At 36.7% G+C, this 22064-nt stretch overlaps 1 protein-coding gene across 6 annotated transcripts in view; it reads right to left on the bottom strand.

Annotated features, from left to right (window-relative positions):
* GUCY1A1 (guanylate cyclase 1 soluble subunit alpha 1) overlaps positions 1 to 22064 on the bottom strand; it is a 35117-nt gene that overhangs the window by 1872 nt on the left and 11181 nt on the right. For all 6 annotated transcript variants that reach the window (XM_058839152.1, XM_058839151.1, XM_058839150.1 and 3 more), the window contains 7 exons: positions 10715 to 11122; positions 8055 to 8116; positions 6443 to 6501; positions 4927 to 5636; positions 2999 to 3484; positions 2347 to 2490; positions 335 to 489 (listed from right to left, as the gene is read on the bottom strand). In XM_058839152.1, coding sequence (XP_058695135.1) covers positions 335 to 489; positions 2347 to 2490; positions 2999 to 3484; positions 4927 to 5636; positions 6443 to 6501; positions 8055 to 8116; positions 10715 to 10963 — 1865 coding nt within the window. In that variant the 5' untranslated portion in view covers positions 10964 to 11122. The remainder of the gene's footprint in view (positions 1 to 334; positions 490 to 2346; positions 2491 to 2998; positions 3485 to 4926; positions 5637 to 6442; positions 6502 to 8054; positions 8117 to 10714; positions 11123 to 22064) is intronic.

Here is a 22064-nt window from a genome sequence, read left to right as displayed (position 1 = left end):
CTACTTTTTCTAAATCACCTAGCCAAGATCATCTAAAGCTTGGCACCATCTATGTCACATAACACATGCTGCAGGGGACGTCAGGAAGGATCCTGTGCCAAATTCTCTGTCTGATGTTGGATGCAGAATCTTGCTACAAGGCATTATCAGATATGTGGCAGTGGGAAGAGCAGACTACAGTCCAGGCTACAGTGAGGGTAGCAGAGCTTCCTTAAAAGGTTAAAAAAATAATTTATAATTTTGCTTATTTTACTCAGCCAAAAAAAACCAAGAGGAAGATAATAGACTATTACTGTAACTACTGCAGGTAGACATTTTATATACAGCACTGTACCTGTAAGTTGTTGGACTGACATTTATTTTTCTAGGTATACTACAAGATTCAAACTTATTGGCAAGGGTTACATTATTTCCAAAAAGGCAATAACGAGGCATTTTAACCCCAACAACTCCAGCAAAGACGGATCCAGAATGAAGGCCAATACGCATCTTTAAACAAAAGAAAGAAAACAGCATTATTAGGTAAAATGGAATTGGTAAAGTAGATTTTATAAATTATTCTTAATTTAAAAAAAAAAAAAAAGAATGAAAGAAAGAGCGAGCTACTAAAATAAACAGAGTTAGCAATGTCTCCTTAAAATATCTGTACTCTGGTCATTACTGCTCATGGAGAGGGAACTAGCTGAAGTTTATCTTGCATTGCATTTTTAGTGAGTAATCCTACCATGTCAAAATATGACTGTGAACTGCTGTGAACTTGGCTCATACTCAGATTTTTGACTCTTCCTTAGCTGATGCTGCTTGCTATGGTTCTTTTTGGTGGGGTTTTTTTTGAGCTGTGTTCTTTCTCTCATGTGCTTTATAGATGTGTAGAGGTGTTTTCTTCAGAACAGCATTCTGACTAAATAATGGCATGATGTCGGAAAGACTGTATGTCTGCTCTGCATATTACTCTTTACATATGAAGAGAATATCATACCATTATGAAGAAGTTGCAGTTTCTAACTTTCACGGTAAAAGCAGAAAAACCTGCAACAAAACCAAAATCCACCCACACAGTAAAAATGGCTGAAATATGTTCATCAAAATGTAAGTTGGATTCAAAGTATGCCATTTGCGGTCACAGTTTTTTTTCTTGGCAATTGATATGTAAAATGACAGTAGACTGTGTGAGAAATTTATTGCTTTGCACAATAGCCAATGTTTTCATGAAACACTTAATTAAAATAGATGAATGCTTTCATTAAAAATATATCGTTTCCTTCTAAGAAGATTCTGTTAGGTACTTACACAATACAAATTTTTTATCCTCATTTTAAAATAATCTTAAAAATGTAGTAGTATCATTTGTATGTAAATTATAAACCTGTTATAATATTGCCAGGATGTTTCCAGATTTTTTAAGTGTAACTTAATTTGATACTGCAAAATACAAAAAGAACAACAATTATTTATAATACAATACTGTATTCTATATGTTCTCTGTGATAAATGTGGAGCATATAATCCTCTTATTAACCATTTTCTTTGTCTTGAAATACAAGTAATTCTTAATCTAAAATTAAAAAAAAAAAAAAAGGCATTAAGCTTTCTGGAGGAACAAATGAACAGAATAATGTTAAAAATTAGCAAAGACATAATGAACTGAGACACCTCTATTAAAAATACCAGGATACCATTCCAGGCCTTTTGAACTATGTCGAAGGTCCGCATCATTTTTCATGCATACAGGCCTTTCTTTTCCTTTCTCAGTAAGAGATCATCTTATATGAAAATTTCAGTACATGTGTAAGTTCTCGCTGAAAGGAAGCCATAAATATAATTACCACTGAATTTAACAGTTGCTTTGACAGCATTAACACCATTATCTTATGGTGGTTCAGTATCTGACTGTGAAACAAGAACAGCAATGGAATTCTTTAAAGATGTGTGGATTACTACAATCAGAACGTCTTTGGGCATTCATATTCATAGCTTCTGCGTCAAAAGACTTGGAAGTCTAATTTGGAAAGAGGATTAGTCATTTCCTTAGAAAAGAGAATATTCCATGCCACTGACAGTTTTATTGCTACTGAGACAAGAACTGCACCGTGTCAGATTGCACCTATTGACTTCACTGCATTTCTCTTTTGGGTTGATTTTCAGATCTCTATTTCACTTTTACCTCTCCACAAAACTCATCCATAGATCTAAAAAGGTCAGCTTCTCCAGCCACAGTCACTTGATTCCCCAAACTCTCTAAGTTAATGCAATGATGTGAAATTTCCTTGAGAAAAAATCCCAGAAAGCAACTAAACAAACAAGAAAGCTCACTTTAACCAAATAAAATACAATAAAATATATGACCTTGATAGGCTCTCCATGGGGAGACACCACCTCGTCTGACAGTTCCATCATCTTCAGGGCCATCAGTGCTATTTGAACAGCATGCGTTTCACTTTCTTTGTGTAAGCCTCCAGCAACACAGTAGGCATCTCCAATAGTCTCAACCTAAAACAGGCATATTTGTTCCTTACTCTTAGTTTGATAAATATAAAAGTGCTGCTTAACTTCTGTAAGAATCGTAGCTACATACAATTCTTGCCCAAGTCTTAGTTTTTCTGCAAAATGTTTTAACTACTGGACAAATCCTGCAGTAAAAGGGAAAATTGCACGACTTTTATTTATTGCTGGGCATAATTCTAAAATACTTTTCCTTTTTCATTTACTGTCAGGAACCCCCAGCTACATTAAACACCTGTTTACTCCAGAGTCACAGCACTGTCATTGAAATTAATTTTAAAAATTATCTCCTAAGTTTTGATGGGTTTCTTTCTTGCTTGAATGAACAACTATTTATGTTCATTTTTTTAATTGTTTGTTTTGTGATTTGTTTTGTCTTTCATCTGAAAAAGGTTTGCGGCAAAGTAAGTTTTGGACCTCTATTATCGTCTGTCCCACTTAGTCTTAATTTCCTTTCCTGCCCCAGAATCCCACAGAAAAGCAATGAATTGTGTACCTTGTAGACATCTAGCTCTCCACATTGGTAATCAAAGCGAGTATAAAGCTCATTAAGCATGGTGATAACCTGCATAGGTGAGCATTGGGAACAGATGGCAGTGAATCCAACAATGTCAGAAAAAAGCATTGTGACATTATTAAATTTCTTGGCTTGTACAACTTGTCCCTGCCACAGCTGCTGAGCAACCTCTCCAGGAAAAATTGAAAACAGAAGATCTACAGTCTTCTTCTTCTCTTCTTCAAGTGCTTGATGGGCCTGCTCAAGGGTTGCTTTTAGCTTTCCTAACCTCTTCTTCAGTCCATCCTGGGCTCTGGCCTGCTCTCCTATCAGAACAACATCTCTTAGAGCATTGTGAATGGGAATATCGGAGAGGTACAATCCACGTCCTGTAAAATCTTCTAGTCTGTCCACACAGGGAGATCCCAAGAATAGAATGGCACTGGATTCAAAAATATAGATCATTTGGCCTTTAAGATCCATTACCTGAAACAGGTAAAGAAACAAGAAGTCATGCAAAACATGCCTGGCAGTGGTCTAGAAGCAGGAAGTTCTAGAGAAAATACATTTTGCTAAAATGTAAGAAAATCAAGACTGGTCCATAGTCCTTAATTTTCATTTAGTTGCTTAGAGAAAACATGGGGTGCTGAATCACAGAGCCATCAAGTAAGTCCATTTCTATTCAGTCCTCTGGTACAAGAGGACCCCAGCTTGAGGATAAACACCTAATTATGTCTGAGCATCAGTTTATCTTAGGGAGAAAAGAAAACCAAAAATAATAATTTTGTGTACCTTCAGCAATTGATAAAATGTGTTACTACAGTGGCCTCTAAATTTCTTCTAATAACTAGTTCATGTACCATTTTCTCCACAAGATAAAGTGAGAAAATCTGCTTCAGTTTTATCACAGGATGTTCAGTACTCACTGCAATTTAAAATTAAAGGCAGAAATGGCAGGAATATCCAATTTTATTAGACTAAAAGAAAAATATTTCATGTGAAGTGTTTTTATGTCCCTTCTGTAGTGGGTTGTATAATGTGAAAGGTGCTACGGAGCTTAGCTTAACACAGCTTTGGAAGACCACTTTTTAAATAAAATTTGTTCCTTACTAATAGGCATTTGCATATGCAAGTACATGCAAAATCAAAGCCGACTCTACTACCCCTTGTAATCATTCTAGTGCAGAAATGGAGCTGAGATGAAGTAACTACGGCTTTTAATAGTAGCCACATTAGTAAATGGGTAAAACTTTTTTACCATTCTTCAGTTAAGTTTTTGGAGTGTTGAGTCTGAACTAATTCATCCCAGAATGCCTCAGGTATATATAAGCTGGAATTGAGCTGGGACCAGGAACGAATAAAAACAGTCATTGAATACTCAATGTTTTTTATTGTCCCAGGTCATTTGTCACAGACTCAGCTTCAGCAAAAATAGCTGTAACCCCATCAGCTGAACCTAAGCGGAACCTTTGGTGATTGCATCTGATGAAAACATCAGAGTATCAAAGATACCAAAACACCAGAAGTTGAACAATCACAGAAAACATCTGTTTATTTTCCCCAAACCTAGAGCTGCTCCCCAAATGACTCAGGGGCACTTTGATAAAGCTTTTCCTGAAGTCTTTGTGCTGAAGATGCCCTTATTCTCAGCAGCATGGCCTATCACTGGCTTTATCTCAGTATTTCAAACTATTCAAATAAGATCAAATTTGCAGTCAGATTTTACTTGTGTAAAAGTCTTAAAGCAGAGTTTTGACTGAACATTGGCTTCAGAATCTGAATTACATCTGACCACCCTAATTAAATCATTATTATACAGTTATATCAGATGTAGAAAATGCAAAATGCAGCACGTTTTGTGGCTATTTTAACTCCATCTGAAGAAAACAAATTCCTTGTAGAAGTAAGGGTAATAAAAAGTCTCTTACCATGGACGGTTTCATATCAGTATTATCCCATCTTCTAACTCGTACCGTAAACTGCATATTTAGCATTGTCATTATTCCACTGAAAGTGCAGCTTACTTTGGGGGTAAGAATTTCAAAATACTCTTCAAAATTGGGCTTAGCTTGAAATTCTCTTCTGGTCAAAAGTCTTCTTATCCCATTTCCAATTTGAAGAACTGACATATCCTTGTCAAACATAAAATGAAATGGGAAAGTCTTACAGAACACAGAGGCAGGAATCACAAGTGAAGACTGTGGCTTACACGGAGATAAGGAAGGTTTTGCACTTTTGACTTGTATAGAATACATCAAATAAGGCTGATTAGCAAACTCAGTGCAGTCATTATGGAAACAAGGAGGCATGAGCATCACTTCCACCTCAGTTTCATACAAAATATGAGCTGCTGCTTTAATGATACCAGGTAGAATAAGACTTGTGATTTTCTTAGGAAAGAAATAATAAACATTTAAGAAGTCCTGATCTTTCTCCAGGCATAATATGGAGGCATCTTCAAGTCTGTCCTTTTTTCCTGCGTCTTGGCTGTGGCTACTCTGCTTCAGCAGAGTAGTGAAACTATTCAAGAAGTCCTTAAGGGTGCCTCCAATAACCCCTAATATGTGTTCATCCTCTTCATAGCATATTTTGAATAGCTCTTCACCAAGAGATTCCCGTAAAGACTCCACGGGAACACCTGCACAGAACCACATTTTAGTCAGAACTGCACTCATCATCCTGAATCACAGGCTAACCTCCTCATTTTTTTCAACCTAGGCCAAAACAAACTATCAATATCCTTCCTTGATGCAGTATTGACACCTGAGGGCACTCTCATTTAGGAGTTCTGGAAACAAGACCTGGAAATGGGGGGACAATTGGTTTTAGTTTGGAAAGATCTGAGATTCAGTGTTCTTTGTAGAGATGTAGACAAAATGGATGCAAGATTTGACTCGACCCCCTTACATTGATCCAAGGAGTAAAATATGAAGTTTAAAAACTAACATAAGAATAAAATAGGATCTGCAGATATAAGTACTATGCACAATCCACTACATTAAATGACCCTGGGAATATTCTGGAGCACTGAGGCCAATTGGCACTGAATGGCTCACATCTTTGCTAGTAAATTTGTTTTACCTGATAGCTGCATGCAAACTGACTGTTGGGAATGTTCCATTTCCTTAACTGCTACTGGGAATCCTTTGAAAAAGTTTCTCACAGACCAATTGTGTGTCTGGACCAGTTTAACAGTTTAAGTGTACGGAAGACCATATTTCAGTTCCAGGAAATGTAAATTTACTATTACAGATGTAGCCAGAATTACATATTGCAGAATTCTCTTCTGACACACAACAGTCTTCAGAATATGAAGAAACATACTAGTAACAAGACTAATTTATTGTTTCAAATTTATAACTAATTTATATAAAAAATATAATTATATATTTATAGAAAATATATTTATTTTTATATATATATTATTAAACAAGCTTACATTACCTGCTGCATTAGCATGATCACTGATTATTTTTTCAAAATCTTCTCTATCACCAGTTTTTCTGCAAAGATCATAAAAATATAAATAAAGGCCCTAAATTACCAAGATAAAAGTAGTAAAAATAGTAAGTACAAACATTACCTTGTCTCTAAAGTGTACAGACCCAGTTCTGCTGATCAAATATGAAGTTTTTCAATTAATTCAAATGGGGGTCTTGGTATGATCTTAGACTATCCTGTGCATTTCTGGTAAATTAAAGTTTTGGTAGTCTGAGCTCAAATTATGGATTTTGGTCAAATGCTATTGCGTGTCATTGTAACAGTCCTGGCTTTTTGTTTGGTTTGTGTTTTTTTCTTGAAACCAAAACTACATTTTATAACATATTGTATAATATAATTGGAATTTATATTCAAGCATTTTCTGTAACTACACTGCATTTAATTCAAAAGGGGTGAGAATGTATTCCTGCTTTGAAAGGAAATACAAATAACAACTATTAACCTCAAAATTACTTATTCATTGGTAGTAATGCAGATATTTGACACAAAACTGCAGCCCTCTGAGTTCTCTGAGGACAATAAATGTCAAACAATGTTTGACTCAAAGTTATGAGAATGACATATAGCTTAGATTAACCTTCACATAAGCAATAAACTCCTGATACATGCCTTCTGAATTTCTTCACTTGGAATATCATAGGTATATTTATATGTAAAAGCGATACAGACATTCAGATTTGCTTTACATTTGCATTATTGCCTCCTTCAGAATATCACAGTAATTTTTCCTTTTCAACTAATACTCCAGGGAAGCAACACATAATTAAAGAATGGGAAAACATTCATAGCAATAAGCCAGTCAGCAATTGCAAAGCACATCTGACCCACTATCTTTGGTTCAGTCAATGTATGTAAAGTGCTTTAAAAATACCAAGTGTAATTTAAAAGATGCACTGCAATTATCTATTCTTATCATAGTGAGCAACAGTGTAGTTTCCATCTCAATTATTTTTCTTAAGAAAGAAGATTTAAACTGATGGGTTTATTTTTTCAGATGCATTCAATAAACTGAATCCTCAGTGTACCATGAGATGCTAAGAAATTCTTACTCTGTATAAGGCTCAAATGATTAAAATCGGATTATTACTAAGAAGTGCTGAAAATTTATCTGAGTTCCTCAGAAACAGAAACCAGAAGCCAAGTGAGCTCAGGAAAACATCCAAGTCAGTATCTGTAGTGTATGAGTATTCACTGTATCAGAAACCAAATTCTTTTGTATAATACTAATTGTATTTAAAATTATTTCCCTGGGATCTTAGAAACACTGAGCTAGATCCATATACAACCATATCTCTTGTTCCATCTATGCCAAGCCTTGTCTGTCTCCCTGTACAATTTGCCCATTGAGTCAACTTTGTGAGTGAGGTAAATATTTATGAATATTTTTAAATAAATGAAATCATTACTAGCTTACATTATGTGAAATGTTACACACCAATTTGACAAGATAATTGCATATAAATTCCAGAAGTCTTGATTTCCAGTCACCACCCCACTCCTGTCAGAAAAACATTTTTGCAGTGAAGTTAGTTACAAAACCATTACACTTACATACCTGGTTTCTTTTATTCTGTGTTTTGCAAGTGTTCTCTGCAGTGCAAGATTTAGCCTTTCAAACTGGGGAAAAAATAAGTATGTCATATGCATCTATGTCATTGCTGAAAATTTAATCATGAGATAACATTCCTATACACAAAATTACTTTGCCATCCTTGGGACTAACAACATTTTTCAAGTCAGTATTGTTGTTAGAAACAGCATGTCCCTTCTGTGGTTATGGGGTTTACTTTATGTTCATCTCTTCAGCTCCAGTACCACTGTAATTAAGCCCCTCAGTTCATGTACACCAGCAGTTGTGTATTTTAAATACAGTGATGTTCTTTACCTCCCAATTTTCAGATGGCAATAAAGACAGTGCTGCTAAGAAATAAGTATAACTAACACAGCCTTCTATTAGTACAAATCCCACCCTCAAAAAAACCCACAAAATACCATGAATACAAAATTATTTTAAAGAAAAAGAATAATTTTTGCTATGTATGCATGACCCCAAACATCCTCCATATGAAAATGTAGTCACTGTAGACAGCCTTTATAAAAGGATTCTCTAATAAAAGACACTTTGGAGTATAATGAATATTTTCCTTAAAATACTTCAATCCCATGACTCCATATGCCTTCTGCAGTTTCTAATTGGAACAGATGGAACATTTTCCAAATATGCATATTTCAAATTTTTAGGGCCAGTAATGCTGTCGTATGTATATAGTCTCTAATATTCAAAACCCAAACTTCCCACACAGGGTCATAGAATAGTACTATACTGCCATGACAGAACTTGGCTGTGAGGCTTCCTGTGGCCTGGCTTTTCTTTGGTTCACATCCCCTCAAGAAACTAGCAGCTTTTCCTGCACCTTTTACTTTTTGTATTTCCAGGAGGAAAGTTTGCACAAACAAAGAAAATATATCCTGGAAATGTTCTCCAAGGAAAAATCGAAAGTGAATAAGGTAAGTAGAAACATGTCTATGTATATACCATATACCATGTATATCAACACAACATAAATTACAGCTGTGTAGAAACTGATACAGTAAGTGGAACGCCATCTAATCCATTACTTACAAATGAGCAATGTTCTCCATATTTCTATAAAGAAAGAAGCAAATTAAACAAAAACATGCACTACATTGTGTCTCAAATTTAATCAGAAAGTTGCCTGGATGCACTTTGTCCTGGACTTCCATGCATAGTTTGCTGTTTCCAGAAGCTCACCAAACAATAGGGGTCATGATGCAGCCCTGTTTTGGAGCTTCCAGTTGGAAAGAAGATGATGTTACTCAATGACATTTAAGAAAGGTAAATTATCTAAGCAATGAAAAATATGTTTCTAAACAAGCACAGCCCTTTTATGGAAAAATAGGGCTAGAAGATGCTTAGGGCTTGACCCTACATCAGCATGAGAACAGACTTGGACAAAGTTCTAATGAATATGACTTGAATAATTTCAGTAGTAACAACAGTAGCCTTGAATTTGAGTGGTTCCTAGGGTACATGGTTGGTCATAAAATCTTCACTTTGCCAAGCTTTGTCCCTGCTGATGAATTAGCCTATCATAATAAAGTAATAGGCAACTGCATACATTTATACCACTCTTTAAAGAGAAAAAAAATACCAGTTATTAAATATCTCACCAACAGCTATACACTAGAAAAGCAATATAGCAATCATGGAACCCTGGAAAGAGTGCTTTGCCAACTCATTTTTGGGTTACAAGTCTTTTCCTTTATAAATTTAGAGATTAGTTTAAAGGTTTAAAGGGATGCATTCCATCTGTATAAATGCAGTAGAGGTAAAAAGGAATTTTTCAAAACTTAATTATCTGGAGGTTTAGTGAATGAATAATAGATGAAGAGCTGCATAACCAGATCTGCAAACAAATTTAACAAAACTCCAGCACATTAAGTAAGGTACACTGAATGTCCAAGTAATGGGATTGTAATTAAATGAGTGTACAGAATTGTCCATTTGCTATTTGTAGTCCCGAAATGTCAGTCAGATCCTTCAGACTTCCCACTGAATTTGAGACAAGGCCAAGAATTGGATGTTACGGAGCTGTATTTTTCATGTTCTTTTTACAGAACATGATGGTATTCATCTCCACTCAAGCAAGCCTGCACTAGACCTGTTTTCAGTGAAGTTGAGCAGAGACATAATAATATCTTTGTGGTAAACATGAACAGTAATAGTTTTAAAAATAGTATGACAGGAGGTTAGTATCACAGCAGATGGAAACATCTATTTTAATTTTTTTGTGATAATGACTAATGCACTTAGCAGTTTGGATTCAGTTAGGTGAACTGATGAGATGACCACATAATTTACATAATTAGGCAACAAGGCAGAATTTCTATTACTATATCTCTATGTAAAAAAAGGGTACAAAAATAGATGGATTTAAAATGAACAATTAAAAAGATCAGTGGAAGGTTGCAAATACAAGGCAAAAATAAGGGAAATACAGTGGAAGGGATGATGTGTGCAACACAGATTGTGGCAAAATTACATCCAGAAGGAATGGAAGTGGATTTAATCTACGGAGAACTGTGTAAGAACACAAACTTTTAAGTCAAAGCAACATTCTAAATGCAGGCATAGAATACTCTTTTTAACATTTATAGTTACATGCTAAAAAGTTTTATTTAGTATCTATTTACCTCAGGAAAGATTAGTTTGCAGATGCTTTCAGTCAGTGTGTGCAGGTACACTCTACTTCTGCTCGTTTTCCGTTGTGGAAGGTTTCCTTGACCATCTTTTTCATGGACTTCTTTGCAGATGGGCAAAGCTGCTCTAGAGCTGTTTTCTGTGCAGTCCTTGTCATGTTCCTCTGTAATGTGACCTTGAGTCAGTAAGGAGAAAGGACATTCTCCTGTGATCTTCAAGTCTTTCAGTTTTGTACAGAACATACTGTACGACGCCTCTCTCTTGAGATTAGGAGTACTTAGCTCTGCGTTAGTTCACTTCTGTTTACTAACAAGAGCAGATGTCAAAATAATAAGTTGATAAGGCAACCACTGTGGAAGGTTATTGGTAGCTATAAATCACCACAGGAAAAAATTGTGCCCCTACAAAACAAGAAAGGAAAAAAGAATTACAAACATTTATTTTCTCTTTTAAATTCCTGTGATGCACCAGTTCTATCTTAAATACATGAAAATAATGTCTTTTTGAGGTCATAGCTCTCATCCCATTTTAAGCATGTAATATCTACCGACTTCAACGCTTCAGGTTGCATGCATGGTTAAGTTTTGTATGAGTTGGGCACACTGTCCCTTACCCAACACATATTTGGTCACGTTGATAGATGAGGTTTCTGAAGAAGTGGAATTCCAATGAGGATACCTTTTTGATTCTTCGTAAGTAGCTATTAAAAGCTATGTCATATGGCACAATGAAGAGATTAGTTACGAATACTTAAATCTAAACTTACTTGATGTCCAAGATATCTTTCATGTAATAGGGAAACATATGACTTAAGTTAGTGTGTGTACTTCTTAAACAGTAAACCATCCATGACCAAAGGTTAGAGTCTCTTGTAAAAACAACTGACTGGTGACAACTCACATCTTGGGAATTTGACCACACAACTGCAGTTGCTTGGAAACACTAAGGGATTTTACACTTTTGAAGGTGGTATTTTCTAAACAACACATTAAAAAAAAGCCGCATTTTAAATTTTTATAATGGTTCCATTTGTTACAGGGCCAAAGCCCAGCTAGAACTTAATCTGATTACTGCCATAAAACACAAAAATGTTTTTACAAATACATCAGCAACAAAAGGAGGGCTAAGGAGAATCCCCATCCTTTACCGGATGCAGGAGGAAACATAGTGGCAAAGGACGAGGAAAAGGCTGAGGTACTTGGTGCCTTATTTGCCTCAGTCTTTAATAGTGGGAACAGTTGCCCTCAGGATACCAAGAGCCTGTGCTGGAAGACAAAGACAGAGAGCAGAATGATGCTCCTATAAACCAGGAGATGGTCAGTGACCAGCTACACAACTTAACATATACACAGGTCCATGGGGCTAGATGGGATCCACCCAAGGGTATAAAGGGAACTTTAAAGTTCCCTTGAAAAGATATGACCTGACAGCCTGACTTCAGTCAGGCTCAGTCAGCCAGGGAAGGTCCTGGAGTAGATCATCTTGAGTGCCATCACACAACACATGCAGGACAACCAAGGGATCAGGCACAGCCAGCATGGGTTTAGGAAAGGCAGATCCTGCCTGAAAAGTCTGGTCTCCTTCTATGACAAGGTGGCCTGCTCAGTGGATAAAGGAGAAAGTCTACCCAGACTCAAATAAAGCCTTTGACACCATTTCCCACAACATTCTGGAGAAACTGGCTGCTCATGGCTTTCACAAGCATACCCTTTGCGAAGCAAAGAACTGGCTGGATGACCAAGCCCACAGAGTGTTGGTAAATGGAGTAACATCCAGCTGGCAGCCAGTCACTGGTCACTAGTGGGATTCCCCAAGGCTCAGTACTGGGGCCAGACCTGGTTAACATCTTGATGAATGACCTTGACATGGAGATTGAGTGTACCCTCACTCAGTCTGCAGGCTGTATAAAGCTTGGTGGGAATGCTGATCTGCTGCAGAGGGATCTGGACAGGATGGATCCATGCACTGAGGCCAATAATATGAGGTTCAACAAGATCAAGTGGTTCTTCCTGCCCTTGGATCAAAACAGCCCCATGCAGTGCTACAGGCTGAGGGAGAGTGACTGGAAAAGTGCCCAGCAGAAAAGGACCAGGTGCTGGAGGTGCTGGTCAACAGCAGCTGAACATAAGCCAGCAGTGCCCAGGTGGCCAAGAAGACCAAGCATGATTCAAGCATGCTGGCTTGAATCAGCAATGATGTCACCAGCAGGACCAGGGCAGTGACTGTCCCTCTGTACTCAGCACTGGTGAGATCACACCTTGAACCCTGCATCCAGTTCTGGGCCACTCAATACAAGAAGGACATTGAGGTGCTGGAGCATGTCCAGAGAAGGACAAGAAAGCTGGGGAAGGGTCTGGGTTACAAGTCTTATGAGGATCGGCTGGGGAAGCTGGGTGTGTTTATCCTGAAGAGAAGGGAGCTCAGCAAAGACCTTAGTGCTTCTAAAAGGAAGCTGTAACAAGGTGAGGATCAGTCTTCTCTCAGGTAACAAGTGTCAAAATGAGAAGAACCAGCCTTCAGTTTTAACAAGGGAGGTTTAGACTGGATATTAAGAAACATTTCTTCAAAGAAAGGGTGCTCAAAAATTGGAACAGGCTGCCCAGGGAAGAGGTAGAATCATCATCCTTGGAGGCATTTAAAAGATGTGTAGATGTGGCACTTAGGGACACGGTTTAGTGATGATGATTTATTTCAGTTAGTCTGAAAAAGGCTCTTTCATTTTCTACTGACTGTATCTCACTGAATCAGATTCTCTCATCCCCATATAATACTCTTTAAAAATAATCCTCAAGAGCTTTTGGTGAATCTGGAAGCAGCTAAGTATTACATTTTTCTCTCTGGAGATAAAACAACTACTTCTCTCAAAGGCACTAGGGCTTTAATAAGCCTGTGCACTACACCATTTGTTTCTGCCCCTGAGACACTCTAAGGGCATTTGGGGTCACACAGCAACTGTATCAGGGTTAAAAATAACTAATTCCCTGATACAGGTTATCAGCTGCTGCTTTTGAAACAGCTGGAGTGAATGGCGCAGCAGAGGAGTGCTGCAGACGCAGCACAAATAGCAGGGATAAAAGGAGAAATAGGCAGGAGCTACTTTGATTGGACCTGCTGCTGAAAAAATATTTGGCAGAAAAGGCACTTTTAAAGTATGCTGTAATACTGATGGTGTCAGGCCAGGTTCTAGGGGACATCTATCAAAATTAACGTCTTGTTTTAAGAATCAATAAACACATTGCTAAGAACAAGTGGCTGAAGAATGTTTGTGTAACATTTTATATTTCTGATTTCAGTTTTTACACAGAAACTCATTTGTTTCTGCTGTATGGACATCGGCAATGCTTAATTTTTTACTGCTGAATAACACTGGGTAGCAAAAAAGGCAGTGAAAAAATTAAAAAATTTAAAGCAAGAACCATACTCCAAATACATAAATATACATAAGACTTTACACTGTAAATATTATTATATACGTGGAGAGATAGACAGACAGATATTTTTTATTCAGAAGCCATTACATTCCCAATATTACTACACTAAGAAAGAAAAGCAGAAAATAACCATATTTTACGTAGTTGGACTGATGTGTGTACTGAAGTTAAACATATATATACATGCACAATTGCCAAAGCTAAAAAAAATTATGCTCTATGGATCTTACATATATACTCATATCCTTTGCTGAATTTTAGCCTTAAATTTCAAGATAAATTTTAAATTTATAAAGTAACTATTAAAATTTCTTAAGTATATCAGCACTTTAAAAGGAAAAAAAGCCTCTGAAATACATTTCTATAGAAAAATGTAGAATTAAACATTTTAAACATCTCCCAGAGAATGCAACACTGCAAATGTATATGCTGCTATTTAAACAGACTTAAGAAAAAGTTTCTCAGTGAGGAATGTAAGAGTGAATTAATGGCTAAATTACATAGCAACAAATATTTACTGCATTTGCACTAACCTAAAAACAAAGGAAGTGAATGACCTTCATCAATTACCAATGGTTTTGATGAGTTTTCAGTTTCTTTGGTTGTTTGGGGTTTTTTTGCTGGTTAAATTATTTCTCCGATTTTAGAAAATGGAAGTATTTGGGGTTCAGTTCCATGTTAGCATATTGTATTTTAACTAAATCATATTTACTGTGATAGGAAAAATATCCAGGCAGGTAGAATTAGTTCTATAAAGGAAGTGATGCCATTGTTTTACACCTGAAAGGTCTCCAGAAGCTGCCAAGTGGGAAGAGGTCCCAGAAGATGGCCATGGGACAAGACATTTTCAGGGGCAAAATGGGCACTAATGTGAAGATCCCTGAGCTGATAAAGCTGCTGAACATGCAGATACTGTGTCTGCAGCTACTTTTTGTGATGTAACCCTCTTGTGCTGCAGGACACCTACGTTCACCCTCTTCCTGCCCTGATAGGGGCTGGAATCTTCGCCCTTGATCTGAATATGATCTTGGGCTCCTGCCAGTTGCTATTTATGAACACATCATCATTGATTTGCAAGAACGTGGATATCTATGATGTTTCTAGCAATAATCCTGTTGTACAAAACCAATATATCAGATCTTCAAAGTCCAAATAATGAAGACACAGTTCCTAAAGGTTTTCCGAAGAGCCATTTTCTAAGCATCCTGAAGTTCTTGTTTTCCCAGAAACAAACTGTATGGCTCTTTGATAACAGAGATGCCAGTTCAAAACCAGTATAAATTTAAAAGGTATAACAATTTTCAAGCAGTGGTCAATTCAAAACTCTTCCTAATCTCTGCAATGACAGAACACCCAAATCATATCTAAATAAACAAAGTAGAAAACCTAATTCCATAACACATCAGAGGATTCAAATACTGAGAAACTTTTCTATGCATGGACTAGGTCTTCTTTTATTAAAACATCAAATTTGCATCTGGTATCCTAAGTGCGTCTTGTAGTTAATTTAAATAACGTTCAGAAAAAATGTCTATTGTATTACATGAAAATCTGTCTCACTCATATGGTAATTAGACAGTGGTGTTAAAGGTCTGACAGGAGAAAGACAATGAATCCTCAGTGTAGAGATTACAGAAGTAATTAAGTCTAATGGACTTAAAAAGCTATGAGAAAGATGATACCACACATCACAGGTTAAGTCAAACATCGGCAGATATGTTTCAGGAATGAGGTACACCAGCCCTCCCATTGTTTACCACGTCTTTAGACATTTTCTGACCATAACGAAAAAAAAAAAAAAGAAACATGAAAAAAGTTTCTGGTTTTAATTCCTCTCCAAACATGGTTTGAGAGAGCTCATCCCAGAGGAGCAGCAGTGTCTAATGTGAATTCTCCATCTCTGCCATATTAATTGATGCTGTAGTTACCTTGGGAAACAAATTGAAAATTAAAATTAAATAATCTGCTGTGAGATCAAACGACAAGCAGCCAATTTATTTAGTGTCTGACTGAATACAACATGGCACTGTGCCACTCAGAAAAATGAAGATGACTTCACATAATATAGACATAGCTGCAGAATAACTTAAGAGTGCTCAAAATGCTTTGTACAAACATTTCATTCTAAGTTTACATCTATACTTGTCTCACAGTCAAAATACATTCCTGTACGTTTATTTTTACTATCTGCTTCTGAATATTTCCTTTATTACATTTCTTGACACTGTCATGCAAAACAGATCAATGAATTGATCATACAGTAAAACCCCTAATATTAACACAGCCGTTTATAAGAATTAAGTAATAGCACTTGTCAACAGTAGCTGAAGGTAGTTTATAATCTTAATTTATGGACATGGCATAAAAATTAAAAGCAGCATTAAATGCTTTTCTCTTATGACAAGCAGAGTCTTTCACTCACAGTAAGACAGAATATGGTATGATGGTATGTGATTTTTTTTTTTTTAATCCTACATAGCACTTTGTTAGGTGAACTGCTGCATGTTGAGCAATAAATTAAAAAAAAAATGTTTTGCAGCAGTTAAAATATATCACTGACTGAATCTAACTTTCTCTAGTAAGAGTGATTGCAGTACTTGCAGGAGTGGTGTGGAAGCCTTTGCCTCCACAGAAGCAGCTAACTTCTGCCTTTATGTAAGAAAGGGGTGTGCTATTCCCACTCAGCTCTAATCTCTGTTGGGTTCAGCAATCATTACCCTTTGCCCCTTGCCAATTAGTCCCTCTGAAGAGATTCGGGCAGGAACTGTCCTTTTTATGCACCAGCAAAACACAACCAGCTTCTAGTGAGAGACAGGTTAGGAGCCAGCACCCTCCCTGTCAGTAGCAGCTCATTTCAGCTGACAAATACAGCTAAAATAACTAAATCTTACAATTTCGTCTTAGTAACATGAAGTACAATATCTGCATATTATTTTTTCTACTTTAAGTGCTATGGGTAGCAACAAAATCAAAGCCCTGGTGATTGGTCCATTTCCTAAGGAGGTTTCTAAAATACAAAGAGAAACACCTCAAGTCCACATCAATATATAAGCTTATATTTTAAGAAGTCAAAGCAAGTATTTATTATTAAATAAAGTCTTATTAAATCCTGTACAAACAAGTTAAACTTTCATTGTTTGCTTCATTGTTAGTTTAAACATGTCCATACACCTTCAAAGCATTAATTTGTTTGGATATTGCAAAGCCATAGGAAAATGAGTTGAGGTCTAGAAATCCCTTAATGTATGTGACCACTCCATCCTAAATCATTATCACCTTGTGTTGACACGGGCTTTAGATAATTTACAAAGTAGTACTTTTCTTTCCTGAAAGATTCTAGGATTTTTCACAGTACATATTTCTGCTACCTGAGCAAAGGCAATAACTGATGAAAAGGTTGTTATCCTCTCTACAGATAAGAAATAATATGGAACAGTGGACTTCACAATAATTTACTGATGCCCAAGAAATTACTAGAATCAGCAATCTCAGATTCCTCTCCAGCTCCCAAAAGGAATATGCTTTGCCAGGCATTAACTTTTCTGCTTGTTCACCCAAAATTTCCACCCTCCTTTCTTTCAAGTCAATCCTGGTTATGATCTGTCTTTATCCCGGAGCCCTTTAAGAAGAGTCTTTTACAACTTTTTCTCCAAAGCACTAAAATGTCATTGTGTGCTGTGCAAGCCCAGTTCCAGTGTTCTCCACCTTCTGTTTAAGGCCATTTCTAATACAAGTAGAGTCAAAATTTTTATGTAAGTCACAGCGTACTTTTGAAAATAAGGAAATACCACAGCACACCACAGAACTCACTGAATTAATGGAATTACAGTGATTACCAAACAAAGCAAAAGACAGTAAAGCAGCTATGGTAAAAAAATACAAATCAAACCAATCAATCATTGTTTTAACAGTCCAAACATTTTAGTAAATACAAATTCAGTGTTTTAACTCATCCCAGTGACTGTCCTATATGACTATATGACTACCTTGGGCAAGCTATAAATCTAGACCTTGCTCACAAGAAATCTTTCTCCCACATAATGCAGAAGTTTCTCACCTTTCTGCCGTTTTTTTTCTGTATAAATTGTTTTAAGAAGCAGAGAAACACAATCAAGTGCTTCCTCTGTGCTCAAAGTTGAATAGATTGTGATTTGCAACATTAGACAGCTACCAAGCCAGGAGATTAAGAAAATAATTACCTTTGTTTTCTGAGAAAAATTATCTTCTTTTCTATCTTGAAAATAAGTTCCACAGAATATATGTCAGCTTCAAACTACTATGTCATATTTTAAGTTCATGAGAGAGACATTTCTGCTGCTTTATAATATTAGCATTTGTGTAATAACACCAAATACTGAAATCAATGTTCTTGAAGACAGGGCAAAACCCTCATTTTTAAAGTATCACTAAATTTCTTATACTGGTTTAGTTACTGACTCATTTCCCTTCAATGGTCTGAAGCAAATCCCTGGATCCAAATATACCCCTGGGAGAAGCCCAGACTCCAGATGTGAAAGTTATATTGCAGCCACATCTCTGGTTTCAATTAAAAGCGCAGGGGGAACCTTAATTACTACACCCATGTTTTGGCATGTAGCTAAAGGAAGGACCGATTCCCAAATGTTGCTGATAAAATACATATTTGCCATTTTAAGTATCACATTAAGTACTTTCGTAGGGTAAATATTTTCCTATGCTAGGACCAAATAACAGGGAGGCATGCTGAGAAGACAGCGTGGGAAAAATATTCTCTTCCTGTGAGTCAAAACCTGTGTGAAAACACACCCCAGCAAGCCCAGCAGGCAGGCTCACAGCACCTGATCCTCTGCTCTCTCTGTCACACGCTCAGGAGGACATGGCAGCCCTCACCCCTGGCCCAGGGCACGGCTGCAGCCCCAGCTGAGCAACTCCCAGAGGAGATACCCCCCAGAGCCACGGCCTCCTTACGCTGCAGGAGCGCTGCAGCTGCACCGCTCACGGCCGCTTTCACTGAGGCACAGAGAAAGGTACCTCAACACAAACTAGGAACCTGCTACATGTAACCATGATGCATTATTCAAGTTTTGGGCTTGCATTTTGTGTTTGGTTTTTTAAGAGATCCTGATACTGAGCTGACCTAACTGACGAGACCTCGAGTGATCCTGGTGCCCAGATGAGGAAGCAATTGGAAGAGAGGAGCTGCTGCAGTGAGGGAGAGAAATCCAAAGCATCTGGAAATTATTCTCACACTCTAAAGGAATATATTTTTAAATATAGCATAATCTGCATTTACAGTCCCTGAAAGTACAATACTTTCACAAAACTTCTAAGAGAAAAGCTAAGAAAAATAAATTTATGTCTTCTTTTCAAGAATTAAAACTCATCCTGAGGACATGCAGTGGTCATGACAGTCAGCAGGAGTTAAATGTAAAGATCAAAGTGTTGCCCACAGCCAATGGAACTTAATTAGAATCCACAAAAAGAGAAGCACTGATGGTCTAGAACATGAAGTCATTGTTAATTCTTGTGCTTACTGATTCTTTCCAAATACCTACTTGCAGCTCAGTCTCTCAAATTTAGCAATACATAGCACTTCACTTGACCTTTAACTTTAAATGTCTGCAAAATCTGATTTTTATTTATTTCATAGATCAAAAATGTTTTTAAGGAGGAAATAAACTAAAAATAATAGTAATCATTTAGCGATAAAAATGAAATCTAGTAATCTTTTATCCCATGCCATTAGTGAAATCTTCAGCTAGTATTCATGACTTAGACAGCATTGCTGCATCTCTTTTTTAATAAATGAAACAACAAACTGTTTAACAACTCCAGATTTCTAGAGAATGAACTAACTTCTTATTTGAGCACTATGGTCTGGATTAACTGTGAAGCATCTTTCAGAGATTATAAAAAATTTCCCCTAATTCTTGAAAGACACTTATCTTGCAGAGATTTGCACCTGCACATATTCTTGCTGAAGTTGATGTAACTCTTTATGCAACTGACACTCAGGTTTGCATAAATATTATCTTCCCAAATATACCGCAGCATGGTGGAGCAATCTAAAACACCGATTGTAGTGTCTAATGACAGTGCATATAGTTAAATATTCCCTTTGTGTTATCAGCTTTAAATTATAATGAACAGCAAGTTTTATTTATAAAAGTACTGAAAGTATTATAAATAAAAGTATTAAAAGTTTCCATGAACTCCACAGATCTTAGAGAAGTGTCTGAAAACTAGGTCTGTAAAAGAAAAGTGTTTCATTAGCAGCTTTCAGTTGCAGAGTTTTCTGACTGGGTATTTGCCACCTGTCAGTTCTGTTTACAATGTTTACAAAATCATTTTCATGCTGAAAATCACTGACAACTACCTTTCGTATTTATTCATAGCTAAGCACTCATGCCAACTCCTACTGAAGTCAATAGCAGGTTTCTGGATATAGCAGGAATAGGATTAAACCTAAAAGGTCTGTCACTGCTGTCACTGAAATACTGATTTGCATGTTTTCTTGTTTTTGAACCAAAACATGACCTTGGCTTTTTAATGTTGAATTTTTGCAGCTAAGTGTGCAGATGCAATAATCACAGAGCTGAGGTCATTTGAGATTACAAAAAGGTTAAAAACTATGCATGGGAAGGTAATAACATGAACTCCTAATTAGCAAAAACAGTTTGTCCTGCAGCATTGAGGTCACGTCCTTGTACTTTTTCTGAAAAAACATACTGATTGAAGATGTGCAATCAACCCAAAGAGATGAATGGGTGTTCTCACGGCCATCATACAGATACTGCTTTAGGTAGGTCCCTGCAAAAAAAAAGCAGCTCTGAAGAAGCAGAGAAATCAGCTACTTCCCAATTGTTCTCTTCCATGGTATTTGCTGAGCAGGACCAAGAGGCACCTTCCTTCTTGATTAAATGCCTACAGATGGTTTCTGCTACAAAACATGTTTAAAAATAATTGGAATTGCTGATTTAGCCCATGTGCACTGTAAATTAGCACCTTCCTTTTTTATTTCGCTGATTGGCCTGTCATTTTGCACACAATGGTACAGGCACATATAGTTATTCATAGCCCACCTCTTTCAAAAACTGCTCTTCTAAAAAAGATTTGAGTACACAAAAGCAGTGCATCTTACCTTTGAAAAGATTATCAGCACATCCAGAGAAACTGAATGCTCTAGGAATACATTACAATACCACTCTGAGTATTTTGTTTAGGTGCTTTCTAATACTCTTCTGCAAAATACAGCAGATAGGCATTTAAAGCAGCTAGGTAAATATGTGAATTTATATTGTCTTTAAAAACACAGGTTTCTTTTTTCACTAAAGTGATGAAACTAAGTAAAGATGAGAGCTTTTGTGATACTGAGCTTGCACATGTGGTATTAAGAGAAATTAATCATGTTAATCACAACAAATAAGCACTTAATGACTAACATTAGCCAGTTGTTAGTGTATACCACATTTGTAACAAAACTAAAGATTAAATAAATCCAGAAGCAGATTTTGGCTTCCTGTTGAATGTTCAATCTGTGATACATGTTATTGTCTCCAGTGCAATTGCTGGAGTTACCACAGCTACTGATCTTTCAAATCCTTCCGTTCCATTTATTCAACTCTTCTTTTAAGCATGTGAAAGACATCAAATTGCACGGCGTGTTTTTCAGATTACTTTTGCAGAGGAAAAGTCAGCACATGTAAATGAGACCAGCAGGGAGAAGGAATGCAGAATTAACTCAGAGATAACTGCCATGTTCACCACCTATTCTGTAATAACTTCCCCTTGGCCCTGGTGGCAGTTTGAGGTAAGGAGTGAGGGAAAAATGTGGCTCTGTGGAAAAGTAAGCTGAAAATATTTATGGGAGATTCAACTTGGACATATCTAAATCATAGCAGCCTATTGAGATGTAGAAATGTGAGCTCCTTTA

This window comes from Poecile atricapillus, chromosome 4 (genome assembly GCF_030490865.1).
Source record: "Poecile atricapillus isolate bPoeAtr1 chromosome 4, bPoeAtr1.hap1, whole genome shotgun sequence".
Taxonomy (NCBI): Eukaryota; Metazoa; Chordata; class Aves; order Passeriformes; family Paridae; genus Poecile; species Poecile atricapillus.
This window is presented reverse-complemented; position numbering and strand designations above follow the sequence as displayed.